Genomic DNA, 15,855 nt, shown 5'->3' on the forward strand with positions numbered 1-15,855 from the left:
ATAAATATCCTAACCGCCACTTTCTAGAATTTTTATATTCTTGTCTTTCTACAGCTTAAAGAAAATGAGGATTGTAAATAGGCATGCTTAGTGTAGTATTTGTTTATCATGTTTGAATTTCTGATATTTGATATATGAGCTAATGATCTGTTTTAAGAGCACAGAGATTTCTTACAGGGCTAATTTTCTGTGAAGTATTTTATAAAAGTTATCGAGAAAGTAGTCTATGTGTAATGGTTCTGTTTGTATTTTGGTTTTCACAGAAATTTCTGTGGGAATCTTATAATTTTACAAGAATGAAATGCAAAACTGGTAAGCTTAAAGCAATATAATTTTACTCAGAAAATGAGAAGTCTAACATTTCTATTTTTTACTACACAGTAATATCTACATAGTTCCAAATTTTTCTTACTGATTTATGACACCAGTGATAATTTTTTTCAAAGAAACATAAGTCTATATTGGGGACAGTATTTAATTTATAACAAAAGATGACTTCATTTGCTTTAGACCCCAAATGTGATCTTAGATTATACTTCAACATCTTCTGCAATTCATATAAATTCAGAAACATGCATTTTAATAATGCTGATCCTAAGTAGAATTAAAGTGGTGATTTAGTCGCTAAGTTGTGTCTGACTCTTGCGACCCCAGGGGCTGTAGCCCACCAGGCTTCTCTGTCCATGGGATTTTCGAGGCAAGAATACTGGAGTGGGTTGCCGTTTCCTTCTCCAAACCAGCAACTGAACCCAGGTCTCTTGCACTGCAGATAGATTCTTTACCAACTGAGCTACCCAGGAATTCCCAAGTAGAATTGAAAAGTAGGTTGAATTTGACTTCAGTACTTGCCTTTTCTACTTCATTCCAAGTCTTCTTAGTATCACAAGTAGATTTTAACCATCATAAGGAAAATTTTAACTATTGGGGAGAAGAAATCCTTTGCAGAATGGAAAACCCAAGTCTTCACAGGATGCCTTCCACTCACTCTATAGGCAAAAGTTCACCCACTGACTTTTATCGTGTTTATCTTTGACTCTCCATCTCCATATGGAAAATTATATTTGAATGCTTAGAAGAAAGGTAAAAAAAAAATGACATGCTATTCAGTGTTGATATTTTTTCTTATGATTCAAAAGAGTTAACATATTGATCATAGAATACTAGTGGATCAACACCTTAAATTGTAAAAGCAACTGTCAGGAATCAAATATAAACTTATACAGCGAAAGGATCTGAGAGGAGAATTTGGCCTGAATGTAAAGTTTTGCTTCTTTACAGAGCAGAACATGGCGATTTCCCCAGGGCAAAGTTCCTAGCTTCCTATTTCAGTTTTTTCCTATTTATTTTTGTTTAAATTCTTCAGACACAAACACGCACGAAAGGTTTGCTGGTGGCTCACAGATGGGCAACTAGAAAGAGAAACGTATTCCCCTGTCTCATATTCTACATGAAATCATTTTATTTTTCTCTAGAATAACATGCAATGTTATTTATCTTGATCTTCATTGAGTACTAACAGTTCTTGCCATTGCATGTGAGCTTCCTGACTGCCAAAAATATTCACTACCTGAGTTGTTATAGGATGAGATAGAATCATGAAGACATTTTGGCAGAAAATATTAGGTGATTTTTGAATCTAGAGAAAATGTTTGATTGTATGTGTTAATGGTGTTTGTGAATAGAAAAGTGAACCATATGGTTTGAATAGAGCCATGCAGCTTTCACAAGGATTCTGTATGTCATATTATGATCTTTGTGAAGCCTGCATGATGCTTTTCAAACTAATGCTGGTCATATTTCTATCAATAATTTTTAAGTTATCAATTTTTTAATGGAAGTAAACTAACTTTCACAGTTTTAAAGGGGTGAGTTCTATTTTATGAATATTACCTCTGAGATGACAGATTTGATTAAACTCAGTAAATGTAAATAATTTAATGAGTGAGCAAATTAGGAAATACCAAACACTTCATGCATAGGTTTTAAACTGTTGGTGAAATTATTTGACAAAATAAGACAGCTAAAAGATTTGATGGCATTTTTATACTCTGATTATCTGGGCTTGAGTTAAGGCTTATTAAAAGAGGATTAATCTACATTCATAGTTGAGAAATAGCTTATCAGGCAAGGGAATGAGGCTTGGCTGGCAACATTAAAGTTTCCATTTGGAGTAGGAAAATGTGGCCTACTAGAGATAGGCACTCTGAAAGCTTCCTTACCTCAAAATGTCAATTTTCCATGTAGTTATATTTCCCTTCCCCCTCGGTGCTAGCAGGCATGAGATTAGGATTAATCCTGACAGATAATAGTAGAGGTACTTTGTATATGATCTGAACTTGCAAAATCTCTTTACCTTCTATCTTTCATAAATGCTGCAATAAATTCAGAATATTTAATGAATTTCTAAAACAGTTAAGAGTGAGGTGTCTGTAGAGCTTTTTGGAAGCCTTAGCACTAGTCAATTTTAGCAATAAAAACTCCTATGCATTCTGTGCTGCTCCCTTCAAAGTTCTTAATTTTACATGTTATCAGAAACTCCTGGCAAAACACATTCACTTATTTCAAAGTTAATTCTGACAAGCACAAAGTTACTACACTATGATTATCAAAACTGTGATAGAGCAAGACTGTTCAACCACTTACCCTCTCTACCCTCTTCCTTTCAGCTTTAAGGTAGTTCATCACCTGTGAAATGAGAGCTACTTCAAAACAGCTTTCAAATTTGCTGTGGCATTTATTTTTATGTTTCTCTGTCTCTACACACACACAAAATGTTGATCAAAACACCAAATATGACTTCCATTTTAGGAGATCTAATTGTTTATCCTTTCTCATCTGTTTTTAATCTCACGGTCTAATAGAACTCAGTTACTTTTGGTCTGCTTTTCAAAATGGAACAAATCTTAAAGTTTTGGAGCATGGGAAGAAAAGGAAACCAGAAAAAGTATACTCTTTTTCCCTTGCTTCAAAAAAGACAACTATTCAACTTTGTTACATAAGGGTGTTGGGTTTGTTGTTGTTGTTGCTTTCTCCTGATAGAAACACACAAAATTGAAGTTTTTCATATGTATCAAGTTGTGTCCATAGGCCATTTTAAGTCAATTATGTATTTATATAAAGACTGTATTTTTGCCTCTGTATAGTTGGTATGAAGAGACACAAACATAAATGTCTTTAAGAACTATTTTTGACAATCTCTTTGCAGATTTAAAATTATTTAATGATTTATATAAAAGTAGACAATGGATATGTCTTGAATGTTCTGAAATTTAAAATTCTTTCATTCACAACATTTAACTCAGTTGGTAAATATGGACCATACTATAGAGTCCATACTCTAACACATCTATAAATAAGCCTCAATGAGTGTTTGAATGTTCTTACCCCAACTTTTCGTTGTGGTACAATACACATTACATGAAATTTGCTATCTTGACCATTTTGAGTGTATCATTCAGAGGCAGTAAATACATTCATGATATTGTGCACCATCATCACCATCCATCTCCATAAATTTTTTCAGCTTTTAAAACTGAAAACCTTTGTCCAGTAAACAACAATTTCCCATTTCCCTCTCCTTCCAGCCATCACAACCAACATTTTACTTTCTGTCTCTGTGATTTTGACTACTCTGTGTACCTCATATAAATGGACTTTTACAGTATTTGTCTTTTTGTGACTGGCCTATTTCATTTAACATACTGTCCTCAAGGTACATCCAAGTTTTAGCATATGTCAGAATTGCCTTCCTTTGCAAAGCTGATTAATATTCCATTGCATCTGTATATACACTTATCCATTCATCCATCAATGGATGCTTGGTTTGCTTCCACATTTAGCTGCAATGAATAATGCTATGATGACCATGGATGTACAGATATCTCTTTGATATCTTGATTTCAGTTCTTTTGGGTATATATCAAGAAGTGGAAATTCTGGGTCTTATTGTAATTCTATTCTTCACTTTTTGAGAAACAAACATGGTATTTTCAACCGAGGGTAAAATGGTTTTTACCTTCTACCAACAGTACACAATGGTTTCATTTCTTCATCTTCTCAATAATGTTTATTTTATGTTTCCTGTGTAGAAACCAACCTAACAGGTATGAGGTAACATCTTATTGTAGTTTTAATTTCCATCTCCCTAATGATTAATGATGCTGATCAACTTTCCATTTGCTGACTAGCATCTGAATGATATCTTTGGATAAGATTTTGAGTGTTGCATCTTAGTACTTTAATATTTACAGTTTATGAAAAATTTGACATTGGTAAGTACATAAAGTTAAATACAACTTAATTTTTGTTCAGTTGTCCTTGACTTCAGTTGTCTTCTTTTTTTCCAATATTATTTTTTGCTCTGACAGTAACAGAAAATTTGGGTAAGGAAAAAAGAGCATCCAAATTAAAAATGCTCAGCATCTCCTCTCATATCTCCTAAACAACACATTTGGAGGTGTAGCCCATTCATGTCTGCTGATAGTCACAACATTATCTTAGCCTTCTGTTATCAGAGTAAAACAATCATTTGATAGTCCATTAAAAAACCACATACTAGAAAGTCACTTCAGATGGAAAGTTAATTAGCTGTACTGTTTTCACATTTTGTGTTTTTCCAAACTAGTCAGACATTTATTTAATGTCATCAGTGATTTTTTTACAATAATTGTTTCAGATCAGCTTGTTGTTTTTGTTGTTGTTGTTAAAAACAGTTATTAAAGGGACCCAACGGGGTATGGACACACAGCTGACTGTTGATTCCCAGCACTTAAGGGAGTCCATCACAAAGCAGACTAGTGATCAGTATTCATCTTCTTCATAGCCAGTCCTGGGCAGGTGCAAAGGTGCTGTCAGGATTGTTTTATAATGCACTTGAGAAGATACTTAAAAACTTCATAAAGCAGTATACTTTAGGTGCCAACAAGATGTTTCTGAAAGCACTGCCTCATATATTCTTGATAAACCCTTGGATGATGATGATATTGCCTAATTATGATGCCATAAGAGAAATATGGCAGTGGCCATAGGACTGGAAAAGGTCAGATTTCATTCCAATCCCAAAGAAAGGCAATGCCAAAGATTGCACAAACTACCGCACAGTTGCACTCATCTCACATGCTAGTAAAGTAATGCTAAAATTCTCCAAGCCAGACTTCAACAGTATGTGAACCAAAAATTTTCAGAATGTTCAAGCTGGATTTAGAAAAGGCAGAGGAGCCAGAGATCAAATTGCTAACATCCATTGGATCATTGAAAAAGCAAGAGAGTTCCAGAAAAACATCTGCTTTGTCGACTGTGCCAAAGCCTTTGACTGTGTGGATCACAAAAAACTGCAAAAAATTCTTTAAGAAATGAGATGGGAATACCAGACCACCTGACCTGCCTCTTGAGAAATTTGTATGCAGGAAAAGAAGCAACAGTTAGAACTGGACATGGAATAACAGACTGGTTCCATATCAGGAAAGAAGTATGTCAAGGCTATATATTGTCACCTTACTTACTTAACTTATATGCAGAGTACATCATGAGAAATGCTGGACTGGATGAAGCACAAGTTGTAATCAGTATTTTTGGTAGAAATATCAATAACCTCAGTTATGCAAATGACACCACCCTTATGGCAGAAAGTGAAGAAAAACTAAAGAGCCTCTTGATGAAAGTGAAAGAGGAGAGTGAAAAGTTGCCTTAAAACTCAACATTCAGAAAACTAAGATCATGGCGTCTTGTCCCATCACTTCAAGGCACATAGATGGGGAAACAGTGGAAACCGTGGCAGACTTTATTTTCTTGGGCTCCAAAATCACTGCAGATGGTGACTGCAGCCATGAAATTAAAAAACGCTTGCTCTTTGGAAGAAAAGCTATGACCAACCTAGACAGCATATTGAAAAGCAAATACATTACTTTGCCAACAAAGTCCATCTAGTAAATGCTATGATTTTTCCAGTGGTCATGTATGGATGTGAGAGTTGGACTAAAAAGAAAACTGAGCGCCGAAGAATTGATGCTTTCGAAATGTGATGTTGGAGAACACTCTTGAGAGTCCCTTGGACTGCAAGGAGATCAAACCAATCAGTCCTAAAGGAGATCAGTCCTGGGTGTTCATTGGAAGGACTGATGCTGAAGCTGAAACTCCAATATTTGGCCACCTGATGGGAATCACTGACTGGTTATTAGAAAAGACTCAAATGCTGGGAAAGATTTCAGGCGGGAAGAAAAGGGGACTACAGAGGATGAGATGGTTGGATGGTATCACTGAGTCTATGGATATGAGTTTGAGTAAGGTCCAGGAGTTGGTGATGGACAGGGAAACCTGGTGTGCTGCAGTGCGTGGGGTCACAAAGAGTCAGACATGACTGAGCAACTGAACTGAACTGAATAGATATGTTATTAGACAACCTTAGGGAGAGGACTGGGGAACTACATTTAGAAATTTATAAAATCTAAAAAGTGATCGTACTTATTAGCTCAAACTTAAGAAACAGGTGAATTATGAGATTATCCAAATGAGAAAGTATTTACTAAGTGTATACTTTAAAAAGCAAGTTCATTAAAAATCTGAATCAATTCATAAAATTTTATTTTCACTTTTGCTCACCAAGTAATCATAGTAAATATAATCAGTGTCTTCCAAAGATGGGATGTGTTGAATTCACAGCTGTGAAATGGTATTTTTTCCTTCATCCCCAGGGACTAGTTTAGCTGATGCATATTAATTTTGTCAGAATTGCAATTGTGCAGTCCATAAACTTCTAAACACCAAATTTTTCCCAATGATTTTCTAGTTAAGTAATTTAGTGGCAAAATTTGACCTCAAATAATATAAAGTCATGTATAGACTTTGTTCCACTAATTGTGAATATTCACATCTCATTGCAAAACTAATCATTTTGAATATAGTTGCTGTCTCAGACCCTCTCTGCAATGTGCATCTTATTACCTATTTCAGATCTGAAGCATTTTAATTCCAAACTTAGCTGCAGAGATTGTGGATAAGAGATGATGGACCCAAACTGATACTTATCTTCTTTGCCAATCCTTGACACCCGCTTTCATGTTGTTAGCTTTGTGGAATGAAATCTAGTGACCAGAGGGAGTGGGTTCTCCAGCTGTAGCTTTACTGGATGCTTTTTGGTGTTGCTAATATGCTCCATAGTTTTAAAAAGGACTTAAGTTGTATAATCATTACATACAATGGGAATATATTCAATAAGTTCAAAATTTCATTTTTGTAAGGATTGGAAAATGAAACAAAGCGTTCAATACATTATATATTCTCTATTCACTACAGTTCACGTCTATTATACAGTAATTATAGTATTTCAACTCATAGTGCTTCTCAGTGTCCCTAAAAGGACCTGTGATGAAGAAGAATAGATTATCAATCTGTACCTGTTTCACTGGTTTTATTAGAAGGATATTACCTGTTTGAACTATCCTGTTTCACTTTCTATTATGTGCAGTTTGCATTATGCCCTCTAATTAGGACACCTGTATATTAGCATTAAAAGTCATGATGTGATAATTCTTTGTTAATGCATGTCAATCTTCCAGTACCATATATGTACCAACTGACATACAAATAAAAATTGCCCCTTTGACTTAATCGTGTGTTTGGCCTGAGAATTTTTAGATGTCTCATTAAAGTTGGAACAAATGATGGCTTTGCTTTAGGCCAAACCACTGCTTCTTACTATCTGTGCAATTATGTTAATTATATTTTGCTATAATTCCCAGAGGCTTCAGCTCTAAACGAAGGGCCAATATGTAGTTGTTGTTAATTGTAATTAATATTGACTACTTGTGTGTGTTTCTTTTTTTTTTTTTCTTTTACAGTTACATTTCAAAGAGGAGATGGAGGACTAATGAGCAATGGAAGGTATACCAAGGAGATTTTTTATTTTTATTTTTAATCAGGACTGAGGAAACTACATAGTAAAAGGCAATTATTGTAATAAACGATCACTTAGAAGTCTGAGAATTCTAGAAGGAATTAAACAGCTTACAACAAGGTTTAATGATCTATCTGTTGTGCACTTTAGAGGAATCAAGTCCAGATGTTTCATATCTCCCAGATGCCCCTGAAGAAATTAGTAGTAAATATCACAAGGAATGTGTTCATTTGTTAGCAGGATGTTTATTGCATTAATTAGACATTAGCAAATGAAGTTGCTGTTGTTTAAGGCTCCTTATTGGTTCCCACCAAATTGCTGTGACTGAGCAATTACATATAATCGATCACAAAGTAAATGATTCATAGATGATGAATAGGCTGTAGATTGATAGGACTGGATTCCACAACTTTGGATACTCAACTGAAATTGATAAAAACTGATAACAAACCCATATATCCTCATCTATTTTCCCTTTGCTGATATGGAGATTGTAATTAGGCTCTGGCAATAACTTCCACTCTCCCATTTAATCAATATTTTAGCAAAAAGAGATTAGGTCTAATGAGAGCTGGTGGATGTAGCCAGAAAGCAGTGGATCTTCTTCTTGCAGTTTCCATAGAAACACGTGTTTCTCTTAAGGATTGTAACACCAAGGGTCTATCAGGGGAAAAAAAAAATAAGTACAATGATTATAGATGTTGCTATATCTTTTTAAGTATGGTAATAATCTGGAAAGGGATCAGAATCCCACTTTTACATTAAAGATAGGAATTCTTTGTTGAATATGATGCAAAAGAAGTTTTCTTCATAGACGATACGCACATACTGGATCAGACCTCAGTGGATCTTTTATCACCCTAAAATGCTTTCATATTCTCTTAACACTTTAAATTTAGAGAACCTGAAAATGTACTATTGATGGAACAGTATAAATACTCTTCATTTATTTCCCTTAAGTTCCTTGCCTCTAAATCAACCATGAGGGCTCATAACAGGGGTTACAGCCTATAGGGGACAGATAAATACGGGAGCTGCAGGAATTGAAGGAGCAATAGCCCAAAGTCCTGGAAATGGCTGATACTAAGCCATCATTCTGAGCAGTTGTTCCCTTGAGGTGCCAATTTATCATTAGATCTTGTTTCAGGATGCTGCTATGTTACCAGTTGCTACCAGTTTCAGGGAAGACAACTGAATTCATTTGGATGTCAGCAGAATCCCAGGCAGGACTCTTCTGCTTCCATTGACAGGGATGATCTATACAGAGCCTTAGTGAATTGCCAAAGTTGCTTAATTCTTGAGAGCCTCCAGATTTTCATTTGAAAGTGAATTAAAATCTTAAATTCTTTAATCCACTGTAGTTCATGAGACAGATGTGCAAATCTCTCATGGAGTTCCATGGACTGATTTCTACTTAATTCCTGTTTTAGCCGCCCAGGTCTTCTAAATGCTGGTGATCCCAATTATCCATGGCTTGCTGACTCATGGCCAGCCACGAGCTTGCCAGTAAACAATAGCAATAGTGGCCCAAATGAGATTTCGAACTTTGGGCGTGGAGGTAAGTTGTGTTTTTCAAAATTCTGTCATTTGTGATTTGTTTTCTTGGCTTTCCTGGATGTTTTGAAAAAGGCATACCCAAAAGTATTTTCTTCCATAAGTGAATTTAGTGAAGTACATTTATTCATAGTACTGTACATTTGCTAAATATTTTCTTATAAAGCTGTGCTATCTATTACCTTGAGTAAAACTGAGCATTTAAGGATGTTATTACTAACCAAGAAGATAACTATTCATAATGCATTTTGTTCTTCATACTCTTAGTACATGATTAAGGGTTTCCCAGGTGGCACAGTGGTAAAGAATCTGCCTGCCAGTGCAGGAGATGCAAGAGACTTGGGTTCAGTCCTTGGGTTGGGAAGATCCCCTGTAGAAGGAAATGGCAACCCTCTCCATTATTCTTGCCTGGAAAACTTCATGGACAGAGGAGCCTGGTGGGCTATTGTCCATGGGGTCGCAAAGTGTCCAAATGACTGAGTGACTGAGCACAGTACATGGTTACTGAATCAGGAACTATACAGCCAAACAGGGCTTATGATTTAGAACCAGTCATTTTACTTCTCTGATTATCATTCAGTATATATTTACTGAGTGTTTCCTGTGGACCTGGCCCTGTGGCAGACAGTAAAAACATCATATAAGAGGTAGACACTTAAATACGTATAACAACATGTTGACAGCTTTTCTGTAATTCTACAATTGATCATTTGTACCCCAAATAAAAGACAAAAACATTCTAAGTAGCTGACATGCTAAGGTCTTCAAAATTCGATACTAGAGTCCTCTCCATAGGTCTTTATAAAGAAAACAGAATTGGACTTATTATGAAAATCACCACTTCCCCTCTCTACCTTTTCATCTAATCATTAGGAGAGCAATGGGTTTAGAGAAAGATGGGACTGGAAAAGTCTCAGGCCCCAGTATTTAGTGCAGCTGATACATGAGCTTTCCATTGGCATGAGATTGTGCAGACAGCAAATGGACTGGTACCTTGCCAGTACCCCACATGAAAGAGCTGTCTCCTGGAGGAGGAAGGTGCTATGCATGGAGTATTATTTAGGCTGATACATGAAGGAACGGTAGGGAGTCACATGTGTGTAGAAAGTGTGTAGAGAAGAAATTTACTGTGTCTTAAGGTTCAGAAAGTAAGGGAAACATTGACCTCTTTAAGAAATGAATGAATTTCCTAATGACTTGAGTATCAATTGCAAGGCAAAAAAGTGCTAAGAAATACAGAAGGAGGGTTTTCTAAGCCACACAAAACCTTTAAACTTTGTTAGAGGATGATTAGAAGCCATTAATGGACTTTAAAAGGAGAATTTTAGAATGTAAGTGCTGTTCTAAATCATCCATCTAGCTACTGGGTGGAGGACAGAGATAGATTGAAAAATTTGGGTGATTAATTAGGAGAATAGTGCTGTAATCTAAGAAAGTTTATGTGAATCCACTGAAGGATTTCTGTACTTCTAGGAAGAACTAATGTAGGAGACCCAGGACTAAGCTAAGTATTCTGGGTTTACTGTAAATCTCAGTGGTGGATTTCACATGTATAAGTGTGTAAACATATTGACTTAGAATACAGTCATGGATATTGGCCTTTTCTCTTTATGAATGTAAGACCAATGAATGTTTAGATATATTTAAAATGGTATTTTAAATAATAAAGTTACTAATTATTACACAACTCTGCATTGTATTCAGTACTAACTGAAAAAGGGGGCCCTCCCTCCCGTAAGTTGTATGACTACTCAGCATCTTACTTACCCTCTGTAATTCAGTCCACCCTATTTAGATTCTCAGTTGCCCAGACTCTCTGAAAGTGGCTGCCTCCCCTAGATGTCAGAATTCTGAGCCCTGCAATTATAGGTGTTACTTTACCTTGGATAGTTATATGCCCAAGCATAGTTTTATCATGAAATCAAAACATTCCTCCCTGCCCTGCCCACTGATTTTGAAATTCCGTTCATAAAGCTTTTATCAATCAAGGAATAGCTGCCTTTTTTCTTATATTGGAATAACACACCATTCTATCTTTATATCAAGAAATAAATACACAAAGATGGAGAAAGTGGGGTTTTTTTTCAGTTTCTAGCAGATTAGATTAACATTCTAAAATATCTCAATTTAATTTAGCCAAAGGATACTTACGAAGATTTTCAAGGTTTTTTGTTTTTTTTTTTTCCATTTCCACTTCATTTTCAGGACATGAAAATATTTTACAGGTCGCTCTCAAGGCCGTGACAAAGTTTTTGCAGAGTTAACTGTATCTCTTTTCAGTGTGATAAGCATTTTAAGGATTTACTAAAAAGACAGGACATTTTGCCAATTCCATTTCCTTAGCACAATAAATGTAGTAAGTGTAAGACATAGATAATCATATTTCTAACTTAGAGGTCAAGAAACTAAAGTTTATCAAGGTGAATAATTGGAGATCTATGTGTAGAATCCAGATCTAACAGATTTTAAAGCCTATATTCTTTTATTTACACCACTCTGCAATTCTTAAGGTAGGATTCACATGTATGATTGTATTACCAAGTACACTTAGAGGAATAACCATGGATACTGACATTTTTTTCCTTTAAAAATGTTTATTAATGCATGCTTAAAGGTAATGAAAATACTATTTTGAATAATCAAGTTACTAATAATCACATGTATTCATTTTGACAATACAAACTATAAAAATGCCCTTTAATTATTCACTAAGTACTTACTCTTTACAAAACACTAGATGAGGAGCTATGGAAAAACAGACATAAATCCAAGCTACTCTGTCCTCAAGTAACTTAAAATACAGTGAAGAACACAATCACTCATGGAAGTAATTATTCCAGGCAAAAAGAAATGCATGTGTAACTAGGGTGCTGAAAAACTGAAGAATGAAATCATGAGTAATTCTGACTAGAGAGAAGGGTTTCTATAAATCATAAGTTTCAGACACAAACATTAACAAATGCCAGTCAGATAACCTAAAGTATCAAGAAGGGGTAGATGTGGACTGTGTAGAATGCAAAATGAAAAGTCCTGTCTAAAGATGGCAGCACCTATTCAAGTCCAGGCTCCTGGGAGGAAGACTGGCCCAGAGTTCCAAATCATCTGATGTTATAGGATAATTCCCCACATGCAAGTAGTAATGTATAAGCCTCTAGTATTTTAATGTTGGGACATAATTCAATTTATTTTTTGAAAATGTACGAGTGAGCAAATAACATTTGAAGGAAATATGCAGCCCCCAAATCAATATAGAAGCACTTAGAACTGAAGACTCATTTCATCCAGCTGAGAGAGATTCTATTTCTAGAACCATAGATTTAGTTGGCATAGAATATGAAGGATTAGATTTTCATACGGTATTTTTTTTTCCATTTTCAAACATGTGAACACACAACCATTTCAAAAACTGGCAGTAACTCACAATCTAAATCCAAAGCTTTGGAGAACCTCATATTCAAGATGCTGGGAAGTTGGGGTCAGTGTTGAAGAGGGTATCTGTCCAGTTCATCAGTGAAAGACATGGTAGAGGGGGCAGAAGCAAAACTCAAAAAACTTCCCTAGAGTGAAGGACCTACTTTCACAATTTTGGTATATTATTAAATATCAAGCATCTCAGAGAATAAAAATGATACTGACCCGATGCTTTAGAATGAAACATATATATCTTTGTCATCAAATTTCCTAATCAGTTTACAGTTAAAAACAAGAAAGGCAAGAAAGTAGTTATAAAATTCTGAATCTGAAAACAATGTGCTTACTTACACAACTTGATGAAGTATTATAAATATGAACATGTTTAACTATTTAAAATAGTTATTTAAAAGGTACATATATACTTGTAAAATGGGTTGGAATTTCAGACTTCAGAACCTTCAGAAAGAACCTACAGTGTGTGATTATGGTGTATAAAATGCATCTTAAATGTCTTGTTACTGTTGCTAAAGAAGATCATTTTTAGCTTTTGTAAAATGCAAAAGCAAAATTAATATTTTTACAAGAATCCTTATTTCAAGTGCTGTTAGATATCATAGAATCTAAAAGCTTTAGGATATTTTAACTACTTCAGTTTTCTCCTTGTGATGATAAGCTGGTTTTGTTACTGAGATCATTTGGTTTATTGTTACAGTACTATAACTAGCTGAAAATTTTCCATAATGAAATGAAGAGGGTTGATAAACTCATGTCCTGTGAAATGTGACTGTCAGAACATCAATTATTAAGTTGCATAATATATATTCACTTTTAACTCTACATGATTAAAAAGAGTATTAGTAAGGGGTTTTTTTGTTTGTTTTTATATATTTTTAGATTCTATTGTCTTCATTCTGAGAAGGCAAATAAGTGCTTAGGAGAGAGGTGGCAGTTGTAAATTTAGAAACATCATGTAAAGATAATTTAGCACACCAAAGTGATAAATGTACTGATTGATATTCAGTGTTTTTCCTGAAGTTTAATTTTACTCTTGCTGTATTACAACTTGAAACTATAATTCTCCACTTCTAAGATTTGGTAGCATAAATTAAACTCTATGATCACTCAGATTGCTTTTTCTGTAGTTAAATCCTGCTGTATTGTGAAAATGACTTATTCATGAAAATCTTCCTTTGTTATCCAAGAAAAAAAAAAATTGCTACCATCAGTTACACTCCATTTCTGGAGCTGTGAAATCAATTCAGATAAACAGCAAGTAGAAACTTCAGTAAAAAGTGCCTCATAGTTTGGAGAGTGTAATTTTGGAAACTTTTGCATCTATTTCAGCAGCTATTTTCCATGTCTCTTGGGATAAAGTGGAAAAAGATGCTTTTCATCCATGATTTGTAGATTCACTTTTGCCATTGCTTCTGTAACGAGCTAACAATTTCATGGATTCTAAACCAGAATGAACAACTGAAAGCATTTTTTCAGCAGTGAAATACACTAAATTTCTCATTCATGGTTGAAGAAAATGGGGGATAGGGTGTGTTAAGCAGTGAGACGTGAAGGACGAGCGGTAGGCCTGCCTGTCACCAAGGCTGATAGCTTGGCGACGGTTGTACATCATCTACCCTTCATTGGCTCATGAAGCCCATCTCAGCTGAAATGCAAACGTGCGGCATGACACATTTATTTTTCATCTTCAGTCCTGATAGTTTTGGGCTTCCTGTGCATCATTAAATTGTTTCATTTCCCTATGTTCACCACAGATGTGCTGCCACCAGTTCCAGGCCAAGGGGATAAAACGGCAACGATGCTCTCAGATGGAGCCATTTATAGCAGCATTGACTTCACAACCAAAACCACTTACAATAGTTCCAGCCAAATAACACAGGCTACCCCATATGCCACGACACAGATATTGCATTCCAATAGCATACATGAATTGGCCGTCGATCTGCCTGATCCACAGTGGAAAAGCTCAATTCAGCAAAAAACAGACCTGATGGGATTTGGTTATTCTCTACCCGATCAGAACAAAGGTAACAATGGTAAGTCCAGTTCTTACTTCCAGAAGAGTTATTTTCATATCATTTTGCATGAGATAGAAAGTAGTATTTGTTGTTCGGTTTAGTCATTCATCACCAGGTTCACTACCTAAACTAAAAAAATACACTGGCATGTATTCAGTACCTTGCACAGTCCCCGCCACCGCCACCACTGTTGCTATCACCACACAGCAACACCAATTGGTTTCATCCTTTAGCTCTTTATTCAATAGTGATCAGTAATCCATCTCGACCTCCATTAGGCAGGATAGACAAAACATTCCTCCACTGTCCTACGACATCTGCTTCTGAATTGCTAACTGCATGTTCTGCATGGGCTTGTGCTGTGAACTAATCACATGATGCCACTATGACCTCTGCCCTTTAACCCTTAGCCTTACTTTACATCCCTGACTACCGATTGGCTGAGGGATTGTCTAATAGAATGCCACACAACCAGTCACAGGATTTCAGCACCACCAGCTCTCACAACAGCTCAGAGAGGAGTGGCAGTCTCTCAGGTTGGTCTCATCAAAGTAAGGAGAAATATTTGTTTGTCACCAGCATATGACCTGTGTTCCTAACACTCATGAAGAAGTACTGGCTCACAACTCACTGTCAGACATTTATCTCTCAAATGACAGTAGGAGTTTATCCTAATGAAATCAAGTTTGGGGGGTGGAGGAGGGTAAAATTCATCATCAGCCTTTATGTATTATTGTACAAGGTTGTATTTACTGAAAGATAGTGCCATTTTATTAAATATTGATTATTAAGGAGTAGATGAGTTTGATCTGCCTTGAACCCCACTTAAGAGTCAAGAGAACTTTGCAATAAAATGATGACGTAGGAAAATCAGCTCCATGGCATGGACACCAGATTCAACTAAAATGCAAATGATTTTGGAAATTGTTCATAATATTAAGAGTCTGGTGATGTGACTTCCTA

At 35.6% G+C, this 15,855-nt stretch overlaps 1 protein-coding gene across 1 annotated transcript in view; it reads left to right on the forward strand.

Annotated features, from left to right (window-relative positions):
- The window catches only part of ROBO2 (roundabout guidance receptor 2), a 652,483-nt gene that overhangs the window by 595,549 nt on the left and 41,079 nt on the right, over nucleotides 1–15,855 (forward strand). The window contains exons 19-22 of the mRNA XM_068968049.1: nucleotides 7,836–7,878; nucleotides 9,322–9,449; nucleotides 14,629–14,910; nucleotides 15,303–15,428. Of these exons, the coding sequence (XP_068824150.1) occupies nucleotides 7,836–7,878; nucleotides 9,322–9,449; nucleotides 14,629–14,910; nucleotides 15,303–15,428 (579 nt within the window). The remainder of the gene's footprint in view (nucleotides 1–7,835; nucleotides 7,879–9,321; nucleotides 9,450–14,628; nucleotides 14,911–15,302; nucleotides 15,429–15,855) is intronic.

This window comes from Capricornis sumatraensis, chromosome 1 (assembly GCF_032405125.1).
Source record: "Capricornis sumatraensis isolate serow.1 chromosome 1, serow.2, whole genome shotgun sequence".
NCBI lineage: Eukaryota > Metazoa > Chordata > Mammalia > Artiodactyla > Bovidae > Capricornis > Capricornis sumatraensis.